At 44.1% G+C, this 26,154-nt stretch overlaps 1 protein-coding gene across 2 annotated transcripts in view; it reads left to right on the forward strand.

Moving 5' to 3' along the window:
* Positions 1–26,154, forward strand: part of kif6 (kinesin family member 6) — a 288,300-nt gene that overhangs the window by 131,492 nt on the left and 130,654 nt on the right. For both annotated transcript variants that reach the window (XM_082957633.1, XM_082957634.1), the window contains one exon: positions 13,384–13,543. In XM_082957633.1, the coding sequence (XP_082813759.1) occupies positions 13,384–13,543 (160 nt within the window). The remainder of the gene's footprint in view (positions 1–13,383; positions 13,544–26,154) is intronic.

Here is a 26,154-nt window from a genome sequence, read left to right on the forward strand (position 1 = left end):
TGACGCCATTAAAAAGGTCATTTACCACCTTCACGAGTGCAGTCTCAGTGCTATGATGAGGTCTAAAACCAGACTGAAGCGTTTCGTATACATTGTTTGTCTTCAGGAAGGCAGTGAGTTGCTGCACATCATATTTTTCAAAAAATGGGAGATTCGATATAGGCCGATAGTTTTTATATTTTCTGGGTCAAGGTTTGGCTTTTTCTAGAGAGGCTTTGTTACTGCCACTTTTAGTGAGTTTGGTACACATCCGGTGGATTGGGAGTTGTTTATTAATTTCAAGATAGGAGGGCCAAGCACAGGAAGCAGCTCTCATTAGTTTAGTTGGAATAGGGTCCAGTATGCAGCTTGAAGGTTTAGAGGTCATGATTATTTTCATCCATGTGTCAAGATATTTAGTATTAAAACACTTGAGTGTCTCCCTTGATCCTAGGTCCTGGCAGTGTTGTGCAGACTCAGGACAACTGAGCTTTGGAGAAATACGCAGATTTAAAGAGGAGTCTGTAATTTGCTTTCTAATGATCATGATCTTTTCTTCAAAGAAGTTCATGAATTTATCACTGCTGAAGTGAAAGCCATTTTCTCTTGGGGAATGCTGCTTTTTAGTTAGCTTTGCGACAGAATCAAAAATAAATGTTGGATTGTTCATATTCTACTTAAATAATTTGGAAAAATAGGATGATCGAGCAGCAGTGAGGGCTCTTCGATACTGCATACTTTCCAAGCTGTATACCAGGGAGTTTCTTATGAAAAATGTTTTTGTTTTTAGGGGTGCGACTGCATCTAGGGTATTACGCAAGGTTCAATTTAGTTCCTCAGTTAGGTGTTTAACCAATTTTTGTACTCTGACATCCTTGGGTAGGTGGAGAGAGTCTGGACGGGCATCTAAGAATCTTTGGGTTGTCCGAGAATTTATAGCACGACTTTTGATGATCCTTGGTTGGGGTCTGAGCAGATTATTTGTTGCGATTGCAAACATAATAACATGATGGTCCGATAGTCCAGGATTATGAGGAAAAACATTAAGATCCACAATATTTATTCCACGGGACAAAACTATGTCCAGAGTATGACTGTGGAAATGAGTATGTTGGACATGTTGGACAAAACCCACTGAGTCGATGATGGCTCCGAAAGCCTTTCGGAGTGGGTCTGTGGACTTTTCCTTGTGAATATTTGTCACCAAAAATGTGAATATTATCTGCCATGACTACAAGGTCCGATAGGAATTCAGGGAACTCAGTGAGGAACACTGTATACGGCCCAGGAGGCCTGTAAGCAGTAGCTATAAAAAGTGATTGAGTTGGCTGCATAGATTTCATGACTAGAAGCTCAAAAGACGAAAATTCAGTATTTTTTTATTTTTAATTGAAATTTGCTTTCGTACATGTTAACACCTCCGCCTTTGCTGGATGCGCGGTGATATGGTCACTAGTGTAACCAGGAGAGGGCCTCATTTAACACACTAAATTTATCAGGCTTAAGCCATGTTTCAATCAGGCCAATCACATCAAGGTCATGATCAGTGATTAGTTAATTGACTATAACTGCCTTGGAAGTGAGGGATCTAACATTAAGTAGCCCTATTTTGAGAGTGAGATTTCACAATCTATTTCAATAATGACAGGAATAGAGGAGGTCTTTATTCCAGTGCGACTGCTAGAGCAAACACCGCCATGTTTAGTTTTGCCCAACCTAGATCGAGGCACATACATGGCCTCAATGGGGGTAGCTAAGCGGACTACACTGACTGTGCTAGTGGCAGACTCCACAGACTCCTGGGGGATGAGCGCATGGCAGGATTCCTTTGAAGGGTGATCTACAACCACCCGGGGCCAAAAGGATCAGAGGACCTCCTGTGGAGTGTTATACATGGTGCCCTGGCCACTAATAGCTGGTTGGCTCGAGTTATCCCAGGGGTCGGGGAGGGGTGGCCATTTTTTCATAACCTGAGACTGTTCGGCATGTTTTCTATTTGTGCTAGGCTGATGCCGTTACTGTCTTTGTTGGACCTTCTGTATTCTAGGTTGGAATTTTCATTTTGTGGGGATGTTGGTGTTGGGGCCAAGACATTCTCACTGTGATAAGGCCGAGTGTACGTTGTAACATTTTTTATTTTTACCAGGCCAAATGGCCATATGGCCAACCATACAGAACCGGCTCAGAGGGAGGGGGCAACTGACCCTGTGTTAAAGCAGGAATCCGTGGATCGTCGGCGCTTCTTGTGTTGTTTTTTCACTTTGAACAAAAATATGGGGGTTGAGCCCTGGGCAGCCTTGGGTTGGACTTCTGGACAAGGGATATCTTTGCACAAAATCATCACTGGATGATTCTTTTTAAGTTTAATATTGCGGGTAATGGAGTTGCCAATGACTAGGGTTTGGACCTGTCCATCCGGCTGGATAACCTGCTGGCTAACCGTGGACGTCCAGATCGGGGTCTGTCAGTTCCACCCCACCCCCACCACCTCTCCGATACCCATGGAGCTGGAAGGTGCGGAGGGAGACCAGGGGGAGGTTCCAGCTCGTGCGCTATCTGTGGCCGCAGAGGTCACACTGCCGGTTGGTGCCGGGTTGGTTCCTCTGGGGATCGAGGCAGCAGGCAGGGCGCTCTGGCGTCACCCAAGGTGAGCCGGCACCATTCTCACCCAGAGCCCTCTGTTGCACATATGTTTTTGTATGTTACTTTTTCTGAGTTTTCCCCGCATTCCCAGCATAAGGCACTCGTCGATTCAGGCGCGCCTGGGAATTTTATAGACAGATCGGTCGCCCTTAGTTTAGGGATCCCCATTGTTCCCGTGGCTATGCGCTTCCCCGTTCACGCGTTAGACAGTCGACCATTAGGGTCAGGGTTGATTAGAGAGGCCACCGCTCCTCTGGGTATGGTAACGCAGGGGGTTCACAAGGAGAGAATTAGTCTCTTCCTCATTGACTCTCCTGCGTTTCCCGTGGTGCTAGGCCTACCCTGGTTAGCTTGTCATGACCCCACTGTTTCTTGGCAACGGAGGACTCTCACGGGGTGGTCGCGAGAGTGCTCGGGGAGGAGTCACATGTATCCTCTCTCACAGGCGGAGACAGCGGCTATGGAAACATATGTCTCCGAATCCCTGCGTCAGGGGTACATTCGGTCCTCCACTTCACCCGCCTCCTCGAGTTTCTTTTTTGTGAAGAAGGAGGGAGGTCTGCGCCCATGTATTGACTATCGAGGCCTGAACCAGATCACTGTGAGGTATAGTTATCCGCTACCGCTCATAGCCACAGCAATTGAGTCTATGCACGGGGCACGCTTCTTCACCAAACTGGATCTCAGGAGCGCTTACAACCTGGTGCGTATCCGGGATGGAGACAAGCGGAAGACGGCTTTCAGTACCACCTCAGGGCACTATGAGTACCTCGTCATGCCGTACGGGTTGATGAATGCACCATCAGTCTTCCAAGCCTTTGTAGACGAGATTTTCAGGGACCTGCACGGGCAAGGTGTAGTGGTGTATATTGATGACATTCTGATATACTCCGCTGCACGCGCCAAGTATGTGTTCCTGGTGTGCAGGGTGCTTGGTCACCTGTTGGAGCATGACCTGTACATCAAGGCTGAGAAATGCCTGTTCTTCCTGCAGTCCGTCTCCTTCCTAGGGTACCGCATTTCCACCTCAGGGGTGGAGATGGAGGGTGACCGCATTTCAGCCGTGCGTAATTGGCCGACTCCCACCACGGTAAAGGGGGTGCAGCGGTTCTTAGGGTTTGCCAACTACTAGCGGAGGTTTATCTGGGGTTTTGGTCAGGTAGCGGCTCCCATTATCTCACTGCTGAAGGGGGGACCGGTACGTTTGCAGTGGTCGGTTGAGGCAGACAGGGCTTTTGGTCACCTGAGGGCTCTCTTTACCTCGGCTCCCGTGCTGGCCCATCCGGATCCCTCTTTGGCGTTCATAGTGGAGGTGGACGCGTCCGAGGCTGGGATAGGAGCTGTGCTCTCTCAGCGCTCGGGTACACCACCAAAGCTCCGCCCCTGTGCCTTCTTCTCGAAGAAGCTCAGCCCAGCAGAGCGAAACTATGACGTGGGGGACCGGGAGCTGTTGGCTGTCGTCAAGGCCTTGAAGGCATGGAAACATTGGCTTGAGGGGGCTAAACACCCTTTTTTCATCTGGACTGACCACCACAATCTGGAGTATATCTGGGCAGCGAGGAGACTGAACCCTCGTCAGGCAAGGTGGGCCATGTTTTTCACCCATTTTGTTTTCATCCTGTCCTACAGACCAGGCTCCCAGAACGTGAAGGCAGACACACTCTCCCGGCTGTATGACACAGAGGAGCGGCCCATGGATCATACGCCCATACTTCCGACCTCCTGCAGCGCCGGTGGTGTGGGAGCTGGATGTGGACATTGAGCAGGCGTTGCTTACAGAGCCCGCTCCCATCCAGTGTCCCGCTGGGCGTCTGTACGTCCCGTCTGCTGTCCGTGACCGGTTGATCTATTGGGCCCACACGTCACCCTCCTCTGGTCATCCTGGGATTGGTCTGGCTCTCGACCCGAAACCTGCCCCTCCGCCTGCCCTGCCGGAAGCTGGGCCCACGGTTTGTGGGGCCATTTAAAGTCCTGAGGAGAGTGAACGAGGTTTGTTACAGGTTACAGCTTTCCCCCGATTACCGTATTAAACCCTCGTTCCATGTGTCTCTCCTCAGGCCGGTGGTGGCTGGCCCGCTCCAGGAGTCTGAGGTGCGGGAGGTTCCTGCGCCCCCTCTGGACATCGAGGGGGCCCCTGCGTACTCCGTTCGCTCCATACTGGATTTGAAGCGTCGAGCGAGGGGCCTTCAGTACCTCGTGGAGTGGGAGGGGTACGGTCCGGAGGAGAGGTGCTGGGTTCCGGTCGAGGACGTGTTGAACCCTTCAATGCTACAGGAGTTCCACCATCTCAGTCCGGATCACACTGCGCCTCGCCCTCCGGGTCGTCCCCAAGGCCGGTGTCGGTGCGCTGCTGGAGCCGCGCGTCAAGGTGCGGGGTACTGTCATGACTTCCGCCGAAGTCGGTTCCTCTCCTTGTTCGGGCGGCACTCTGCGGTCGGCGTCTCCAGTCTTCTAGCCATCATCGATCCACTTTTCTTTTTCTATTTGTTTTGTCTTGTCGTCTCACACACCTGGTCTCAATTTCCCTCATTACATGTTGTGTATTTAACCCTCTGTTCCCCCCATGTCTTTGTGCGGAATTGTTAATTGTAAGGGCATGTGCACGTTTTCTCTGGTGCGCGACGGGTTTTGTACCCATTTGTTTTTGGTTCTAGTTACCGGTGGTTTTATGAATAAAACTGCTCCGTTGATGACCAAGTTTTGCTCTCCTGCGCCTGACTTCCCTGATGCCAGTTACGCACTCCCTTACACACCCACAACCTGCGGATTCCTGCTTTAATGTTTAGAGCAGTGGTTCCCAAAGTAGGGTAGTGCAGGGGGTCTGCGGCCAGATCAAATACAAAATCTACTTTGGAATATTATTCATCCACAATTTATGTTCTTCACCCAACATGGGCCTGGGAGGCTCACAGGTATATTGGTATCCACAGTACTCCATCAATTATGCATTTTCTCAACTGAATTCTTGTATTCCCCCCAAATTTTAGTTTTTAACATAAATGCACATTAATTTAAGCTTTAAAATTGTTACATTTTCTCTCTATCCTATTGCAAAATGTATAGAATTGCAAGACATTAGATTTAAAACTGCAAAAATGGCCTTCTGATGCCAAGAGAAGGGCCTTTAAAATGTGACTCACCACCGGGATTCGGTCTTATGTAGCAAAATATGAAAATAGGTTTTTTACATCTGTAAAAAGTAGAGACTGAGAGCTACAAAATGGCATATCATACACTGCATTTTTAAGGAACAATGGGAAAGTAATTCTGCTTTGAAAGTTGATAAACTTGTGAACTCACTTTTGAGAAAAGGGCCTGGGAGCTCTCCTTTGTCTACACCCATTCAGCATTGTTCACACCCTCTTAAGCCAGCCCCACCCATCTCTTTAAGGATTCACATGTGAAGTCATGTGCTAAACAGTGAGTAATGTAGTAAAGATTAAGACTAATAAGGAAAAATTCCAGGTAAACAGAATGTGTTCAGATGTAAAGATACCTTAATAGAAAATGACTGAAGTAAAAGTATGTCACCCAGTAAAATACTACTTTAGTAAAAGTCTAAAAGTGTTTGGTTTTTAAAATTCTTAACTATCAAAAGTAAATGGAATTGATAAGTATCAAAAGTAAAAGTATAAATCATGTCAAATTCCTCAAACCAGACAGACCAATTTTATTTTTATTTTTTTATTGACGATAGCCAGGGGCACACTCCAACATTCATAATTTACAAACAAAGCATTTGTGTTTAGTGAGTCTGTGTGGTATGTCACAAAATCATGTTACGACCACACACATAAATATTCATTTTATATATCAATATTTTTCTAAGTCTTGCTAAGTGGATGGGTCTCTATAGAAGGTGTAAACGGTACAGCCAATGGTTACTTGCATAGTAGCAATATCAGAAATAGTGTCAATATAAATAAAATATACAGTATGTACACAAACAATATCAATAACGATAGTGATAGACGAGGTAATTGGTAGAATACAATCAGGGGTAAAGTGGCTGAGCAAAAGGATGAAAAAATGATAGTAGCAGCAATGTATGGCTTGTGTGTTAGGAGAGAGACATTTGAATAGAGGGACTGCAGATAGTGCTGATGACTGGTCTGTCCAAACCACGCATGAACAAGGGAATCTATATTCGGAGAGTCTGTTTCTGTCCTGCCCTTGACTTTGGTGCAGGGCATGTGATGTCCATAGCCTCTTCGTTGCAAAACTCCCTGATCTTCTCAAAAAGATCCGTTTGTCTAGCTGTGTCCAGTCAAGGTGGTGCTTGTACAGGCAGACCATCTATGGGAGGAACGATGTCAGCGTTGTGCAGCAGCTGAAGCCTGGTCCCGACTGAGTCTGAACGCTCCTTGGTAACAACAACACCAGGCTCCAGAGAATCGAAGTTGTAAAACAGGAAATAACAACAACAAAAAAATTGTAGACATTACAACCTTGCACAACATCAATTCACCACCCAATTTTCGATAAAAAGAATAACCTCATACAATGCAATGAAAATGACATTCACCTGAAGTGCTGGTACTGCATGTCAGGTGTTGTTGTCAGCACCTGAAGTGCTGGCACTGCTTGTGAGGTGTTGTTGCCAGCCATAGCTTTCCACCAGCACTATACCATCCTCCAGTCCAACCAGCTGTGGGATGTTGACCCCTGTCACAGTGCTGTCCTTCACAACACCAGCAATCTCAGACAAAGTGTTCACTCTGGTCTTTCTGAAGGCTGCTTGATGAGGCCAAAGCACCAGTCGGGGGCGAACTTGGTGTGGCCTGTGATCAGGAAGTGAAGGTCCAGAGTGTGGTTGAGCTTGTGCATGGTCCGCCAGGCACAATACCAGAGCACAAACTTGTTCTTGTTTTGGCCACTGCAGTTATCACAATTCAGGTCCACATGTGTTTCCCCAACTCCGTAGCTGGTGAAGAAATGGTGCATGTAGTTGATGACTGCGCTGCTGCCTTTGCTGGATGACATGCGTTCATCAATCAAGTAGTTGACTTGTTGTGGAATTCCTTCACAGCAGATACCAAAGAAGGCACACTTGCGAGGAGTTAAAAGGGTCCGAAGGATAGTGCACCTGCAAACAACAAAAGAACATTAAGATAAATTACAATTAATTGTCTCACCCCTGTCAATCTGTCTTTATACTGCTAAGTGAAATGTATTTGAACACATACTCATTCAAGGGTTTTTCTTTTTTTTCCTATTTTCTACATTGTAGAATAATAGTGAAGACATCAAAACTATGAAATAACACATATGGAATCATGTAGTAACCAAAATAGTGTTAATCAAGTCAAAATATATTTCATACTTGAGATTCTTCAAATAGTGTTGATGACAGTTTTGCACACTCTTGGCATTCTTCATGAGGTAGTCACCTGGAATGCATTTCAATTAACAGGTGTGCCTTCATCAAAGTTAGTTTGTGGAATTTATTTCCTTCTTCATGCATTTCAGCCAATCAGTTGTGTTGTGACAAGGTAGGGGGGTATACAGAACATAGCCCTATTTGGTAAAAGACCATGCCCATATTATGGCAATAACAGCTCAAATAAGCAAAGTAAAACGACAGCCATTATTACTTTAAGACATGAAGGTCAGTCAATACGGAACATTTGAAAACTTTGAACATTTCTTCAAGTGCAGTTGCAAAATCCATCAAGCGCTATGATGAAACTGGCTCTCATGAGGACCGCAACAGGACAGGACAACCCAGAGTTACCTCTGCTGCAGAGGATAAGTCAATTACAGTTACCAGCCTCAGAAATTGCAGCCCAAATAAATGCTTCAGAGTTCAAGTAACAGACACATCTCAACATCAACTCTTCAGATGAGACTATGTGAATCAGGCCTTCATGGTCAAATTCCTGCAAAGAAGCCACTACTAAAGGACACCAATAATAATAAGAGACATGCTTGGGCCAAGAAACACGAGCAATGGACATTAGACCAGTGGAAATTTGTCCTTTGTTCTGATGAGTCCAAATTTGAGATTATTGGTTACAACCGCCGTGTGTTTGTGAGATGCGGTGTGGGTGAACGGATGATCTCTGCATGTGTATTTCCCACCCTAAAGCATGGAGGAGGAGGTGTTATGGTGTGGGGGTGCTTCGCTGGTGACACTGTCAGTGACTTATTTAGAATTCAAGGCACACTTAACCAGCATGGCTACCACAGCATTCTGCAGCGATACGCCATCCCATCTAGTTTGGGCTTAGTGGGACTATCATTTGTTTTTCAACAGGACAATGACCCAACACACCTCCAGGCTGTGTAAGGGCTATTTGACCAAGAAGGAGAGTTATGGAGTGCTGCATCAGATGACCTGGCCTCCACAATCCCCCGACCTCAACCAAATTGAGATGGTTTGGGATGAGTCAGAATGCAGAAAGAAGGAAAAGCAGCCAACAAGTGGTCAGCGTATGGCTATTTAAAGAATCTCAAATATAAAATATATTTTGATTTGTTTACTACGTGAATCCATATGTGGTATTTCATAGTTTTGATGTAGAAAATAGTAAAAATAAAGAAAAACCCTTGAATGAGTAGGTGTTCTAAAACCTTTGACCGGTAGTGTATACATAGTCAGCAAACATCTTCTGGTAGACAGACCGCTCACTCTGAACAAGCAGGAGATGCTGCTCTTGCTTCTTCAGCTTGGCTGACTTAACAGCTTCTGGCAGATCTGAAGACCTGATAGTTGTTCCTCTGGCACTGCCAGCACAGGTCTGTCTTCGGCTTAGTGCTTGAGATGTGGGGCAGCAATTTTCTCCACAGATTCCTGAAGGAAAACAGCCCAACTACACGTACCTCTGGAAAATACAGAAAAAATGTGAGATCAATAAAAGTAGTGACAATCATGTTGGAGGTCAATTAAATAATCCAAATGTGTTTCTGCTTTACGTACCAAGTGTTGTCATAGATACCTTGTAGAGACCCCACACTGCTGCTTTTGTCACATGGGATGGCATCAGCTTTCCACCACAGTGTTTGTGTCCTAGTAATACTATTGCATTATCCTTTGCATAGTTGTTGATGAAGTTCACCACTCGCAGCAAGTTCTCATGCTTCAGGTGTGACCTGTGCTTGCTTCGGCCAGCTCTCTTTTTGATGGGAGGCGTTAGACCATTCTTCTTAATGACTGGTGGAGGAGAGTCAGGCGTGTTCTACTGATGCTGAAAGACAAATTCCAGATACTAATGTTACACACACTTCATACATGTAAGTTAATGTTAGCTAGCAAGCCAGCTATCTAACCTCCGCTAACATTAGCTAGCTAACAGCAAACTTTCATTTGGGGTATTTTGTTTAGACATGTAACGTTAACGTTAGCTAGCTAAACAATTTACTAAAATCCCAATCCATAGTGTAACTTTAGCGAGCCAGCCTTCAAACTCCAGCTGGCTAGCTAACAGCAAGTTTTAACTAGCAATATAAACCGATTGTCATAGCTAGCTAAAGTTAGTAGGTTCAATGTTAGATTCTTACCCGTATACATGGATGAAAGCTTCACGGCAGACTGCAATCCCTTTTATTAAATAAGACGTTCTGTGTCTGATTGCTTCTACCAGACATTCCACTGATTTCAAAACTCGGTCAACTTCTTCCGTGACAACAACACTGTTGATTGTCACCGTTTCTTCTCCATCACTGTCATCAGAAGACTCTACAATGTCTTCTTCAATTAAAATGTTTTTAGCTAAATCAGGGATTTCCTCATCGTCTGATTCATTTTCAGAGGCAGAGAGAGTCAGCATGGCACGATCGTCCTCCAGAAAGTAGTCCATCCCAACTTTTTCTCACACACCTTTGTCGAGAGCGCCTGATAAATTCATGGCAGCAATGTTATTGAGAGCAGTAGCAACATATTTGCAGTCATCTATGGCTAACGTTGTATCTTTAAAAAAAACTGCCGTGGAATGGATTATCTACCCGTTACGAGCAGCTCATTTTATAGACACAAGATGCAACACCGCAGACCAATCCAAACTCATCTCTCGGCATGTGCAGCCCACTCATTATATCAGCCAATCATGGCTAGCGGGAAGGTTGCTGACTTTGCTAAACCAACTAGGCTCATAATTTAACAATTTTATTTGTATTTTACAGATGACATACAAGTTTGATATTAAGGCACATGAAAGTACATTAGAGTGTGTAGTTTGAGAAACCGATGCCTCAAAAGTCCTCAACTGGCAGCTTCATTAAATTGTACCTGCAAAACACCAGTCTCAACGTCAACAGTGAAGAGGCGACTCCGGGATGCTGTCCTTCTAGGCAGAGTTGCAAAGAAAAAGCCATATCTCAGACTGGCCAATAAAAATAAAAGATTAAGATGGGCAAAAGAACACGGACACTGGACAGAGGAACTCTGCCTGGAAGGCCAGCATCCCGGAGTCGCCTCTTCACTGTTGACGTTGAGACTGGTGTTTTGCGGTTACTATTTAATGAAGCTGCCAGTTGAGGACTTGTGAGGCGTCTGTTTCTCAAACTAGACACTCTGATGTACTTGTCCTCTTGCTCAGTTGGGAACCGGGTCCTCCCCCTCCTCTTTCTATTCTGGTTAGAGACCGTTTGCGATGTTCTGTGAAGGGAGTAGTACACAGCATTGTATGAGATCTTCAGTTTCTTGGCAATTTTTTGCCTGGAATAGCCTTAATTTCTCAGAACAAGAATAGACTGATGAGTTTCAGAAGAAAGTTCTTTGTTTCTGGCCATTTTGAGACTATAATCATACCCACAAATGTTGATGCTCCAGATACTCAACTAGTATAAAGAAGGCCAGTTTTATTGCTTCTTTAATCAGCACAGCCATTTTCAGCTGTGCTACTATAATTGAAAAAGGGTTTTCTAATGATCAATTAGCCTTTTAAAATTATAAACTTGGATTAGCTAACACAACGTGCCATTGGAACACAGGAGTGATGGTTTCTGATAATGGGTCTCTGTACGCCTATGTAGATATTCCATAAAAAATCTGCCGTTTCCAGCTACAGTAGTCATTTACAACATTAACCCCTGGTCGGGCTCGGGACGGACATCCAGCGAAAAATCCTATCGCTATTAGCATAACAACATTTTATATATATATTTTTTCAAATATAGGACTATGTTATATCGTTTTATAGATACACCTCTCCTGAATCGAACCACGTTGTCCGATTTCAGTAAAGGCTTTACAGCAAAAGCAAAACATTAGATTATGTTAGAGGAGTATATCGTAAAAGTAGCCACAGCCATTTTCCGACCAACCACATGCATCACAAATAACCAAAAAACAGCTAAATGCAGCACTAACCTTTGACAATCTTCATCAGATGACACTCCTAGGACATCATGTTACACAATACATGCATTATTTTGTTCGATAAAGTTCATATTTATATATAAAAACAGCATTTTACATCGGCGCATAACGTTGACTAACTATTTTCCCTCAAATGCGTCCGGTGAAATGGCGCTACAATTTACTAAATTACTATTCGAAAACATTTAAAAAATGTAATATTGTCATTCTAAGATTTATAGATTAGCATCTCTTGAAAGCACCTGCAATGCCAGATTTAAAAATAACTTTACTGGGTAATCACACTTTGCGATAAAAGGGGATGCGATACTCAGAAAAATAGGCTACCGTTACAGGTCAGCGCCATCTTGGAACAATCGCATATCAAATCTACTCTTGTATACTATTGTCAATAATCCCTTACCTTTGATTATCTTCATCAGAAAGCACTTCCAGGAATCCCAGGTCCACAACAAATGTATTTTCGTTCGAAAAAGTTAATCCTTTACGTCCCAATAGCTTGTTCTTGTTTGCGCGTACTGAAGGCTGCTCCAAAAGCTCCGTCGGCCACGGGACTCCTCTTTCAATAAAAAGCATTTTTTTAATTTTTATTTTGGTTCGTTCAAACATGTCAAACGTTGTATAACATAAATCTTTAGGGCCTTTTTCAACCAGAGCTCCAATAAGATTCAAGGGGGACGATTGCATTGTCTTTCTAAACGTTTCGAAAGGGGAGGGTAGCCAGGGTGTCATAATGGTGATGGCCCTCCTCATGTGACCACTTTCCACAGCCTCTCATTCAGTCAGTTTTCACAGTAGGAGACTCAAATCACTTTGTAAAGACTGGGGACATCTAGTGGAAGGAATAGGAAGTGCTCAATGAACCATTGCTCACGGTGTGATTTATAGGCAAAGTGATGAAGTTGAGTCCGCAATTCAGAATTCCACATCCTGTTACGATCGGTCTCGGGGTTTTGACTGCCATATGAGTTCTGTTATACTCACAGACACCATTCAAACAGTTTTAGAAACTTTAGGGTGTTTTCTATCCACAAGTATTAATTATATGCATATCCTAGCTTCTGAGTTTGAGTAGGAGGCCGTTTAAAATGGGCACAAATGTTTTTCAAAAATCGCTGTAGCGCCCCCTATCCTAGGCGACCATCAAGAGGTTAACAATGTCTACACTGTATTTCTGATCAATTTGATGTTATTTTAATGGACAAAAAATGTGCTTTTCTTTCAAATACAAGGACATTTCTAAGTGACCCAAAACTTTTGAATGGTAGTGTACCTTAGGGTCAAGTTTGCGGGTTGAATTTACATTTGTGATTGGATTGTGGAATGTGTAATGCATTTTATTGAACTGTGTAATGTGGTTGTGTTGATGTTGGGTGGTGCACAATTCGTTTTTAGAGGGGGGGTAAATTTTGTGTTTTTGTTATATGTGTCCCCTTCTACAGGTAATGATACGAGAGAGGTTGTCTATTGGAGACGGGGGAGGCGACCACCCAAACCCTCCCCCACCTGTGGTAGTCCCCGACCAAAAAGACAGCCCCCAGCTCCAGCCTGCAGACCTGACCAAGCTGAGGGAAATGTTGACTCAGCGCGATAACGAGATCAGTATCCTTCCTATGCTGCAACCTTACAAGTATTACTTAAGTTCATCTCTGTCATCTGTTTGTGACTACCAATCGGAGAATGTTCTGGCAAATGCATATTCTATTTCTGTTGAAGTCATTATTGATGCGCCAATCAAAAAACAATTAAGCTCAAGGAATGGCCACTTTCTACCCGATCACCAAAAGGGTCCACCTGATAGTGGACACCCAGTTCCTACTTACAAAGTTTTCATGTGCTTACTCTTTTCTGCTAAGTTTATTTAGTTATTTAGCATTTATTTAGCCTTTATTTAACCAGGTACAGTGCCTTTAGAAAGTTCATACCCCTTGACTTATTCTACATTTTGTTGTGTTACTGCCTGAATTCAAAATGGATTAATAAGTAGATTGTTTTTGTCACTCATCTACACAAAGTTAAATCATGTGTTTAGAAATGTTTGCACATTTATTGAACATTAAATACAGAAATATCTCATTTGCGTAAGTATTCACACCTCCAAATCAATAAATGTTAGAATCACCTTTGGCAGTTGGTAAGTCTCGAAGAGCTTTGCACTCCTGGATTGTACAATATCTGCACATTCTTTCAAAAATTCTTCAATCTCGTTAACTTGTTATGGATAGGGGGCAGTATTTTCACGGCCGGATAAAAAACGTACCCGATTTAATCTGGTTATTACTCCTGCCCAGAAACTAGAATATGCATATAATTAGTAGCTTTGGATAGAAAACACTCCAAAGTTTCTAAAACTGTTTGAATGGTGTCTGTGGGTATAACAGAACTCATATGGCAGGCCAAAACCTGAGAAGATTCTGTACAGGAAGTACCCTGTCTGACCATTTCTTGGCCTTCTTTGTCATCTCTATCCAAAACAGAGGATCTCTGCTGTAACGTGACACTTTCTAAGGCTCCCATAGGCTCTCAGAAGACGCCAGAACGTTGAATGATGACTCTGTAGTCTCTGGCTGAAAAACAGTAGTGCATTTGGATAGTGGTCGATCTGAGAACAATGAGACGGGCCTGCGCGTGCACGTGAAGAGGCCATTTTACATTTTCAGTCTTTGAACAAAAACAACGACTCCCGGTCGGAATATTATCGCTATTTTACGAGAAAAATCGCATAAAAATTGATTTTAAACAGCGTTTGACATGCTTCGAAGTAAGGTAATGGAATATTTTGAATTTTTTTGTCACGAAATGCGCCGGCGCGTCACCCTTCGTTACCCTTCGGATAGTGTCTTGAACGCACGAACAAAACGCCGCTATTTGGATATAAGTATGGATTATTTGGAACCAAACCAACATTTGTTGTTTAAGTAGAAGTCCTGGGAGTGCATTCTGACAAAGAACAGCAAAGGTAATCCAATTTTTCTTATAGTAAATCTGAGTTTGGTGAGTACCAAACTTGGTGGGTGTCAAAATAGCTAGCCTGTGATGGCCAGGCTATCTACTCAGAATATTGCAAAATGTGCTTTCACCGAAAAGCTATTTTAAAATCGGACACCGCGATTGCATAAAGGAGTTCTGTATCTATAATTCTTAAAATAATTATGTTTTTTGTGAACGTTTATCCTGAGTAATTTAGTAAATTCACCGGAAGTGTTCGGTGGGAATGCTAGTCACATGCTAGTCACATGCTAATGTAAAAAGCTGGTTTTTGATATAAATATGAACTTGATTGAACAAAACATGCATGTATTGTTTAACATAATGTCCTAGGAGTGTCATCTGATGAAGATCATCAAAGGTTAGTGCTGCATTTAGCTGTGGTTTTGGTTTTTGTGACATTATATGCTAGCTTGAAAAATGGGTGTCTGATTATTTCTGGCTGGGTACTCTGCTGACATAATCTAATGTTTTGCTTTCGTTGCAAAGCCCTTTTGAAATCGGACAGTGTGGTTAGATTAACGAGAGTCTTGTCTTTAAAATGGTGTAAAATAGTCATATGTTTGAGAAATTGAAGTTATAGCATTTCTAAGGTCTTTGTAATATCGCGCCACGGTATTCCACTGGATGTTGACTAGGGGGAGAGAGGTTAAAAGTAAAAAGTTTGCAGCCATCCGCTTCCTTATGTCTGAAACACAGGCTTCCAGGGAGGACAATTTTGGGGTTTCATCGAAATGTACAGCTGTGTGTCATCCGCATAGCAGTGAAAGTTAACATTATGTTTTCGAATGACATCACCAAGAGGTAAAATATGTAGTGAAAACAATAGTGGTCCTAAAACGGAACCTTGAGGAACACCGAAATGTACAGTTGATATGTCAGAAGACAAACCATCCACATAGACAAACTGATATCTTTCCGACAGATAAGATCTAAACCAGGCCAGAACGTGTAGACCAATTTGGGTTTCCAATCTCTCCAAAAGAATGTGGTGATCGATGGTATCAAAAGCAGCACTAAGGTTTAGGAGCACGAGGACAGATGCAGAGCCTCAGTCTGACGCCATTAAAAGGTCATTTACCACCTTCACAAGTGCAGTCTCAGTGCTATGATGGGGGTCTAAAACCAGTCTGAAGCATTTTGTATACGTCGTTTGTCTTCAGGAAGGCGTTGAGTTGCTGAGCAACAGCTTTTTAATTTTTTTTGAGAGGAATGGGAGATTCGATATAGGCTGATAGTTTTTTATATTTTCTGGGTCAAGGTTTGGCTTTTTCAAGAGAGGCTTTATTACTGCCACTTTTAGTGAGTTTGGTACACATCCGGTGGATAGAGAGCCGTTTATTATGGTCAACATAGGAGGGCCAAGCACAGGAAGCAGCTCTTTCAGTAGTTTAGTTGGAATAGGGTCCAGTATGCAGCTTGAAGTTTTAGAGGCCATGATTATTTTCATCATTGTGTCAAGAGATATAGTACTAAAACACTTGAGTGTCTCCTTTGATCCTAGGTCCTGGCAGAGTTGTGCAGACTCAGGACAACTGAGCTTACATAATGAATTATGTAACCTTAGTCGGGTAATTTTCTAAGTATCCCCCCCAAAATGGCACATTTAATGTTGTGGTAGTATCTCTTTAACTCTTAATGATTGTAATTACCATTGTTAATCATAATTGTTCTTGTTAAAGGATGGTATTTCAAACTGCTTTCGGGAAGATTCCCCTTTTCTCCCCCTCACCCCGTCGTTTTGTTAGATCAGAGCACATTAGTGGGAAAATGAAGATATCAACTTTATTATTGAGCCGCAAAAATGGGTCTCCAAAATAAATATGGGATTATCATGCTAATATTTAATGATTGTATGTCTTGGAGTAAAGCATGTGATGTGAATCATTAACTTTTGGTGTACGATCCAGACTGTGGCAGTCCTCATTTCCATAGGCTATCTGATGATTAACAATATTTTAAGTTTAGAAGTCAGAACCCATCAGTCCCCCCTTTTGAACATTTAACTCCATGCTGTTCAACATTATATAAACTTGGAAATTACTTAGAAATGAACAAACAATGATAATAAAACCTGAACAGAAAATAAAACATGATTAACATTCACAGTTGATGATTATGTTTACAAATCCAAGATTTATGGCCTCTGTTCTATAATCACACTATGCACACTCTTATTTCCATCTCTCGTCAAACAACAGCATGACATTTCAGTTCCACACAAATGAAGGCCCTAAAAAACCTCCTCATTCTTTCACCCAGTCTTCCCTAGTCCGGCCACAGGCTCCAAGAGGTGTTCCCAAGCCATGTCATTTTAATTTTGCTCCCCATCTGTTTCTTCCTCCATAGCCATATACACGTGCGGTGGCCTTAATCAACTTTACCTCATCTTGAGGTAACTCAGCACTGTATATCCATTTCAACATCAATGCCCTTAGAAGATAATATCCCAACAATGTTACCTTAGTAACCCCTGCTACTACTAAAATCAAATCACATCAAATCAAATGTTTATTGGTCACATACACATGGTTAGCAGATGTTAATGCAAGTGTAGCGAAATGCTTGTACTTCTAGTTCTGACTGTGCAGTAATATCTAACAAGTAATCTAACAATTTCACAACAACTACCTTATACACACAAGTGTAAAGGAATGAATAAGAATATGTATATGTATATGGATGAGCAATGGCCGTGCGGCATAGGCAAGATGCAGTAGATGATTCATATGAGATGAGTAATGTAGGGTATGTAAACATTATATGAAGTGGCATTGTTTAAAGTGACTAGTGATACATTTATTACATCCAATTTTTTATTTTCACAGTGGCTAGAGATTTGAGTCAGTATGTTTGCAGCAGCCACTTAATGTTAGTGATGGCTGTTTAACAGTCTGATGGTCTTGAGATAGAAGCTGTTTTTCAGTCTCTCGGTCGTAATTTTGATGCACCTGTACTGACCTCGCCTTCTGGATCATAGTGGGGTGAACAGGCAGTGGCTCGTGTGGTTGTTGTCCTTGATTATCTTTTTAGCCTTCCTGTGACATCGGGTGATGTAGGTGTCCTGGAGGGCAAAAGCTTTGCCCCCGGTGATGCGTTGTGCAGACCTTACTACCCTCTGGAGAGCCTTACGGTTGTGGAAGGAGCAGTTGCTGTACCAGGCGGTGATACAGCCTGACAGGATGTTCTCGATTGTGCATCTGTAAAAGTTTGTGAGTGTTCTCGGTGACAAGCCAAATTTCTTCAGCCTCCTGAGGTTGAAGAGGCGCTGTTGCGCCTTCTTCACCACGCTGTCTGTGTGGGTGGACCATTTCAGTTTTTCCATGATGTGTACGCTGAGGATCTTAAAACTTTCCACCTTCTCCACTAGTGTCTCGTCGATGTGGATAGGGGAGTGCTCCCTCTGCTGTTTCCTGAAGTCCACAGTCATCTCCTTTGTTTTGTTGACATTAAGTGTGAGGTTATTTTCCTGACACCACACTCCGAGGGCCCCTACCTCCTCCCTGTAGGCCGTCTCGTCGTTGTTGGTAATCAAGCCTACCACTGTAGTGTCGTCTGCAAACTTGATGATTGAGTTGGAGGCGTGCATGGCCACGCAGTCATGGGTGAACAGGGAGTACAGGAGAGGGCTGAGAACGCACCCTTGTGGGGCCCCAGTGTTGAGGATCAGCGATGTGGAGATGTTTCCTACCCTCACCACCTGGGGGCGGCCCGTCAGAAAGTCCAGGACCCAGTTGCACAGGGCGGGGTCGAGACCCAGGGTCTCAAGCTTAATGACGAGTTTGGAGGGTACTATGATGTTAAATGCTGAGCTGTAATCAATGAACAGCATTCTACATAGGTATTCCTCTTGTCCAGATGGGTTAGGGCAGTGTGATTGTGATTGCATCGTCTGTGGACCTATTGGGGCGGTAAGCAAATTGGAATGGGTCTTGGGTGTCAGGTAGGGTATAGGTGATATGATCCTTCACTACTCTCTCAAAGCACTTCATGATAACGGAAGTGAGTGCTACGGGGCGATAGTCGTTTAGCTCAGTTACCTTAGCTTTCTTGGGAACAGGAACAATGGTGGCCCTCTTGAAGCATGTGGGAACAGCAGACTGGAATAGGGATTGATTGAATATGTCCGTAAACTCACTAGCCAGCTGGTCTGCGCGTGCTCTGAGGACGCGGCTAGGGATACCGTCTGCGCTGGCAGCCTTGTGAGGGTTAACACGTTTAAATGTTTTACTCACGTTGGCTGCGGTGAAGGAGAGCCCACAGGTTTTGGTTTTGGAGCATGTCAGTGGCACTGTATTGTCCTCAAAGCGAGCAAAAAAGTTGTTTAGTTTGTTTGGGAGCAAGATGTCGGTGTCCACGACGGGGCTGGTTTTCTTTTTGTAATCTGTGATTGACTGTAGACCCTGCCACATACGTCTCGTGTCTGAGCCGTTGAATTGCGACTCTACTTTGTTTCTATACTGACACTTAGCTTGTTTGATTGCCTTGCGGAGGGAATAGCTACACTGTTTGTATTCGGTCATGTTTCCGGTCGCCTAGCCCTGATTAAAAGCAGTGGTTCGTGCTTTCAGTTTTGCGCGAATGCTGCCATCAATCCACGGTTTCTGGTTGGGGAAGGTTTTAATAGTCACCGTGGGTACAGCATCACCGATGCACTTGCTAATAAACTCACTCACCGAATCAGCGTATACATCAATGTTGTTGTCTGAGGCTATCCGGAACATATCCCAGTCCACGTGATCGAAGCAATCTTGAAGCTTGGAATCAGATTGGTCGGACCAGTGTTGAACAGACCTGAGCACAAGCGTTTCCTGTTTTAGTTTCTGTCTATAGGCTGGGAGCAACAAAATAGAGTCGTTGTCAGATTTGTCGAAAGGAGGGCGAGGGAAGGCTTTGTATGCGTCACGGAAGTTAGAGTGGCAATGATTCAGAATGCTGCCAGCCCGGGTCACGCATTCGATATGCTGATAAAATTTAGGGAGCCTTGTTTTCAGATTAGCTTTGTTAAAATCCCCAGCTACAATAAATGCAGCCTCAGGATATGTGGTTTCCAGTTTACATAGAGTTCCATGAAGTTCTTTCAGGATCGTCGAGGTGTCTGCTTGGGAGGGGATTTATACGGCTGTGATTATAATCGAAGAGAATTCTCTTGGTAGATAATGCAGTTGGCATTTGATTGTAAGGAATTCTAGTTCAGGTGAAGAAAATGACTTGAGTTCCTGTATATTGTTGTGATAACACTATGACTCGTTAATCATAAGGCATACACCCCCGCCCTTCTTCTTACCAGAGAGATGTTTGTTTCTGTCGGCGCGATGCGTGAAGAAACCGGGTGGCTGTACCGACTTTGATAACGTATACCGAGTGAGCTATGTTTCCGTGAAACAGAGAATGTTAAAATCTCTGATGTCTCTCTGGGAGGCAACCCTTGCTCGAATTTTGTCTAACTTGTTGTCAAGAGACTGGACATTGGCAAATAGTATACACGGGAGCGGTGAGCGATGTGCCCATCTACGGAGCCTGACCAGAAGACCACTCCGTCTGCCCCTTCTGCGATGCCATTGTTTTGGGTCGCCTACTGGGATCCGATCCATTGTCCAGGGTGGTAGTCCAAACAGAGGATCCACTTCGGGAAAGTCGTATCCCTGGTCGTAATGTTGGTAAGTTGACGTTGCTCTTATATCCAATAGTTCTTCCCGGCTGTATGTAATAAGACGTAAGATTTCCTGGGGTAACAGTGTAAGAAGTAATACATTAACCTGTTGAGGACAGTTGTTCCGCCTGCGGAACCCCTAGCCAACAATGGCATCGCACGGCGCGAAATACAAAACCAACTAAAATACCACAATTAAATTTTCTCAAACAATCAACTATTTTACACCATTTTAAAGATAAGACTCTCGTTAATCTAACCACATTGTCCGATTTCAAAAATGCTTTACAGCGAAAGCAAAACATTAGATTATGTTAGGAGAGTACATAGACACAAATAATCACACAGCCATTTTCCAAGCAAGCATATATGTCACATAAACCCAAACCACAGCTAAATGCAGCACTAACCTTTGATGATCTTCATCAGATGACACTCCTAGGACATTATGTTATACAATACATGCATGTTTGTTCAATCAAGTTCATATTTATATCAAAAACCAGCTTTTTACATTAGCATGTGATGTTCAGAACTAGCATACCCACCGAAAACTTCCAGGGAATTTACTAAATTACTCAAGATACACGTTGACAAAATATATAACAATTATTTTAAGAATTATAGATACAGAACTCCTTTATGCAATCGCTATGTCCGATTTTAAAATAGCTTTTCGGAGAAAGAACATTTTGCAATATTCTGAGTACATAGCTCGGCCATCACGGCTAGCTATTTTGACATCCACCAACTTCGGGGTCACCTAAACTCAGAATTACTATTAGAAAAATTGGATTACCTTTGCTGTTCTTCGTCAGAATGCACTCCCAGGACTTCTACTTCAACATCAAATGCTGTTTTGGTTCCAAATAATCCATAGTTATATCCAAATACCTAGATTTTGTTTGTGCGTTCTGGTCACTATCCGAAGGGTAACGCGCGAGCGCATTTCGTGACAAAAAATTTCAAAATATTCCGTTACCGTACTTAGAAGCATGTCAAACGCTGTTTAAAAGCAATTTTTATGCTATTTTTCTCGTAAAATAGCGATAATATTCCAACCGGGCAACGTTGTATTCATTCAAAGGCTGAAAGAAAAAAATGGAGAAGTCTCGTGAACGCGCATCACAGTCTCACTGTCCCCAGGCTGACCACTTACAAACTCTGCTGCTGTACTTTGCCCAGAGACAGCAGACACCCCATTCCACTTTCTGGCGGCTTTAGAGAGCCAATGGAAGCCTTAGAAAGTGTCACGTTACAGCACAGATGCTGTAATGTTGATAGAGATGCAACAGAAGGACAACAAATTGTCAGACAGGGCACTTCCTGTATGGAATCTTCTCAGGTTTTGGCCTGCCATATGAGTTCTGTTATACTCACAGACACCATTCAAACAGTTTTAGAAACTTTAGAGTGTTTTCATTCCAAATCTACTAATTATATGCATATTCTAGTTTCTGGGCAGGAGTAGTAACCAGATTAAATCGGGTAAGTTTTTTATCCGGCCGTGAAAATACTGCCCCCTTGCTGGGTGTCTAAATAGCTAGCCCTGTGATGCCGGGCTATCTACTGAGAATATTGCAAAATGTGCTTTCACACTTCTGTCCATCTCGCACAAGTAGCATGTTGTGCATTGGTGCTGTTGACTATGGTTGCTACTGCGTGTGGAACATACAAATCCACTTTTTCCCCCATTGTAATCGAAGTCGTGTTATGCAACACCATTTCTGTCGCTTGTACCACCCTCAGGCATGGTGGCATTCCTCTTGCCACCGAGTCTAACGATTTACTCCAGTACATTACTGGTCTCTCTTTTCCCCCATGATTTTGCGTTACCACCGCACTACAATGTCCTTCGTGTTCTTGAACAAACATTTTACAAGGTAATTTTAGGTTTGGCAACCCCTGTGCTGGTGCTTGACACAATTGCTTCTTGAGCTCGACAAAATCTTCCTCACACTCTTGGCTCCACTCTATCCTTTCATGGAGACCCTTCCCCCATTTCGTCAAGGGTTGTCCTCCCCTGGTACTATTTGTCCCGGATAATATGTAACCGGGGTCACGTGTGTTCGTACCTCTCTATGATTACCTGGATCATGTTGATACTGTTGTGTCTGTCAATTTACTTAATCTGTCCCAATAGGGCTTGGACCAACCTCTCTCTTTATTGCTACTGTTACTACTGACGAATCTTGTTCTGACATTCATACACACACACACGCACACCTCTGGCTTCACGGCCACTGTGGCTGGGACTTTCGTCTCTCTTACAGATCTCACAGGGGAATTCCCCCACTAGGCACTTCACGGGACCTACCCTACACTGTAATGACACCCATGGATCTCGCAGAGGATCACCCCCACTTGGGACCTATCCTTATTGGGCTCCCGAGTGGCGCAGCAGTCTAAGGCACTCTATCTCAGTGCAATAGGCGTCACTACAGTCCCTCTTCGAATCCAGGCTGTATCACATCTGGCTGTGATTGGGAGTCCCATAGGGCGGCACACAATTGGCCCAGCTTTGTCCGGGTTTGGCTGGGGTAGGATGTCATTGTAAATAAGAATTTGTTCTTAACTGACTTGCCTAGTTAAATAAAGGTTAAAAAAATATATATATTGAATCTCGCAGAGGAACCCCCCCCCACTCGGGACCACTCGGGACCTATCCCTATGGAACCTATTATTTCCGGGTTTTTGGTTTATGGTCTATGTTTATGTATTTCTATGTGTAGTCTGGTTAATGTATTTCTATGTTAGGCTGATTGGGGTTTGGGACTCTCAATTGGAGGCAGGTGCTTCCTCGTTGCCTCTGATTGAGAGTCCTATATATGGGTAATTGTTTGGTGTAGGTTTTTGTGGGAGATTGTTTCTTGTCTAGCGTGTATGAGCCTGAGAAGACTGTTCGGTGATCGTGAGTTTGTTTTGTTGTTTTGGTGTTCATTTTGAGTTTAATAAATGTTCAAAATGAACAAACACAGTCCTGCTGCATTTTGGTCCTCCTTTACCAGCGATAACCGTGACAGAATCTCCCACCACAAAAGGACCAAGCAGCAGAGGAAGGAGCAACAGGTGGACTGGAAGGAGCAGAGGGAATTTGAATTGGAGAAATGGACATGGGAGCAAGTTATGGCCGGAGAGGGCCCATGGAAGAAATGGAGCAAAGACCGGGAATGCTACCGAGGAACACGACTGGCGATTAAACCCGAGAGGCAGCCCCAATAAAAAAAATTGGGGGGGCATATGGGTAGTTTGGCGGGGCAAGTTTGGAGCCCCAGGCCAAATCCCCGGACTGTTTCACAGAAGCCAGTTAATGGACAGGTCTCGTGCTTCGGGGTAATGAGTATTATGGCAAGGCCAAGTGCTTTTAGGCCAGTACGCGCTATACCAGCGCCCCGCATTTACCAGGGGGTAGTGGGCATTCAGCCAGAAAGGGCGATGCCAGGTTTAAGCTCGAGACCGCCAGTAAGCCTCCAAGGTCCTATATATCCTGTTCCCGCTCCACGCACTAGCCTAGAGGTGCGTGTTCCCAGTCTGGCACGTCCAGTACCAGCACCACGCACCAGGTTTCAAGTGCGTCAGCCCAGTCCGACTCGTCCTGTTCCCGCTCCCCGCATTAGCCTGGAAGTGCGTGTTCCCAGTCTGGCACGTCGAGTACCAGCACCACGCACCAGGTTTCAACTGCGTCAGCCCAGTCCGACTCGTCCTGTTCCCGCTCCCCGCACTAGCCTGGAGGTGCGTGTTCCCAGTCTGGCACGTCGAGTACCAGCACCACGCACCAGGTTTCAAGTACGTCAGCCCAGTCCGACTCGTCCTGTTCCCGCTCCCCGCACTAGCCTGGAGGTGCGTGTTCCCAGGCTGATAACCCCAGTACCAGCACCACGCACCAGGCTTCCAGTGCGTCGGCTCAGTCAGAAGTCGCCAGAGCTGCCGTCAGTCAAGAATCGCCAGAGCTGCCCGTCAGTCAGGAGTCGCCAGAGCTGCCCATCAGTCAGGAGTCGCCAGAGCCGCCCGTCAGTCAGGAGTCGCCAGAGCCGCCCGTCAGTCAGGAGTCGCCAGAGCCGGAGATGCCAGAGTGGCCCGACTGCCCGGAGATGCCAGAGTGGCCTGACTGCCCGGATCAGCCAGAGTGGCCCGTCGGCCAGGATCAGCCAGAGTGGCCCGTCGGCCAGGATCAGCCAGAGTGGCCCGTCGGCCAGGATCAGCCACAGTGGCCCATCTGCCCAGAGTCTGCTGATGACCAAAAATCAAGGGAGTCTAGCTGCAACCCTAAACTGAGTAAGCCTGACATTTCATAAATCGCTTTGCAATAGTTTAAGGAAAAACGGAGTAGAATCATTTGGTCCACTGTTTAGTTTGAGCACGTTAGTGAAATATATACTTTGACAATTCTATAGTTATGACAATGTGTCTTGACAGGTACGCTCATCATATTAGGGTGGCGAGAGAAAGGGGTAGTCATTCAACCATGTGAACCCCTATTATTTTACTTGATTTGTTAAGCCAATTTTTACTCCTGAACTTAATTAGGCTTGCCAATTCCAATACTTATACAATCAAGATATTTGAGTTAATAATTTTTATTAATTTGTTAACATTTATACCATTTTCTTTTCACTTTGACACTGTGGAGTGCGGATTAATGACAAAAAAATCCCAAATAAATCCACATTTCAATCCCACGAAGTGTGAAAAAAGGGGGTGAATAGGCCTACTTATTATAGGCACCATAATAAAGTGGCGGAAGACAAAGGAGGGGAGGTAGAAAAGGGTGAGTTCCAAAACAATGTCTTATGCTGAGGGTAGGACAAGGCAGCAGCTACTCTTCGTGGGGTCCAGCAAAATTAAGTGAGTACAATTTTAATAACATTACACTACATTCATTACAGAATTCACAACACATTTAAGGATGTACCCTCAGGCCCATACTCCACTACCACATATCTATAACACAAAATCCATGTGTACTTGTGTGTATGCTATCATGTGTGTGTATGCATGTGTCTGTGCCTATGTTTGTTGCTTCACAGTCCCCGCTGTTCTGTAAGGTGTATTTCTATCATTTTTTTTAAATCTGATTCTACTGCTTGCATCAGTTACCTGATGTGGAATAGAGTTCCATGTAGTCATGGCTCTATGTAGAACTGTGCGCCTCCCATAGTCTGTTCTGGACTTGGGGACTGTGAAGAGACCTCTGGTGGCATGTCTTGTGGGGTATGCATGGGTGTCTGAGCTGTGTGGTAGTCGTTTAAACAGACAGCTTGATGCTTTCAAAATGTCATAACCTCTCACAAGTACATGTAGTGATAAAGTCAATCTCTACTCTACTTTGAGCCAGGAGAGATTGACATGGAGAAAGAGGTCGGGAAGTAAGTTGGGGTGCCTTGTGAGGATCAGGCGACAAGTGGCTAATTTGCCTTTGCCATCCGTACTGTTAGCCAACGTATAATTGCTGGAAAATAAATGGGACGAACTAAAAGCATGTGTATCCTACCAACGGGACATTAAAAACTGTAAGATTTTATGTTTCACCAAATCGTGGCTGAACGACGACATTAATAACATACAGCTGGTG

The sequence above is a fragment of the Salmo salar genome, chromosome 11, assembly GCF_965601325.2.
Source record: "Salmo salar chromosome 11, fSalSal1, whole genome shotgun sequence".
In the NCBI taxonomy this organism is placed as follows: domain Eukaryota; kingdom Metazoa; phylum Chordata; class Actinopteri; order Salmoniformes; family Salmonidae; genus Salmo; species Salmo salar.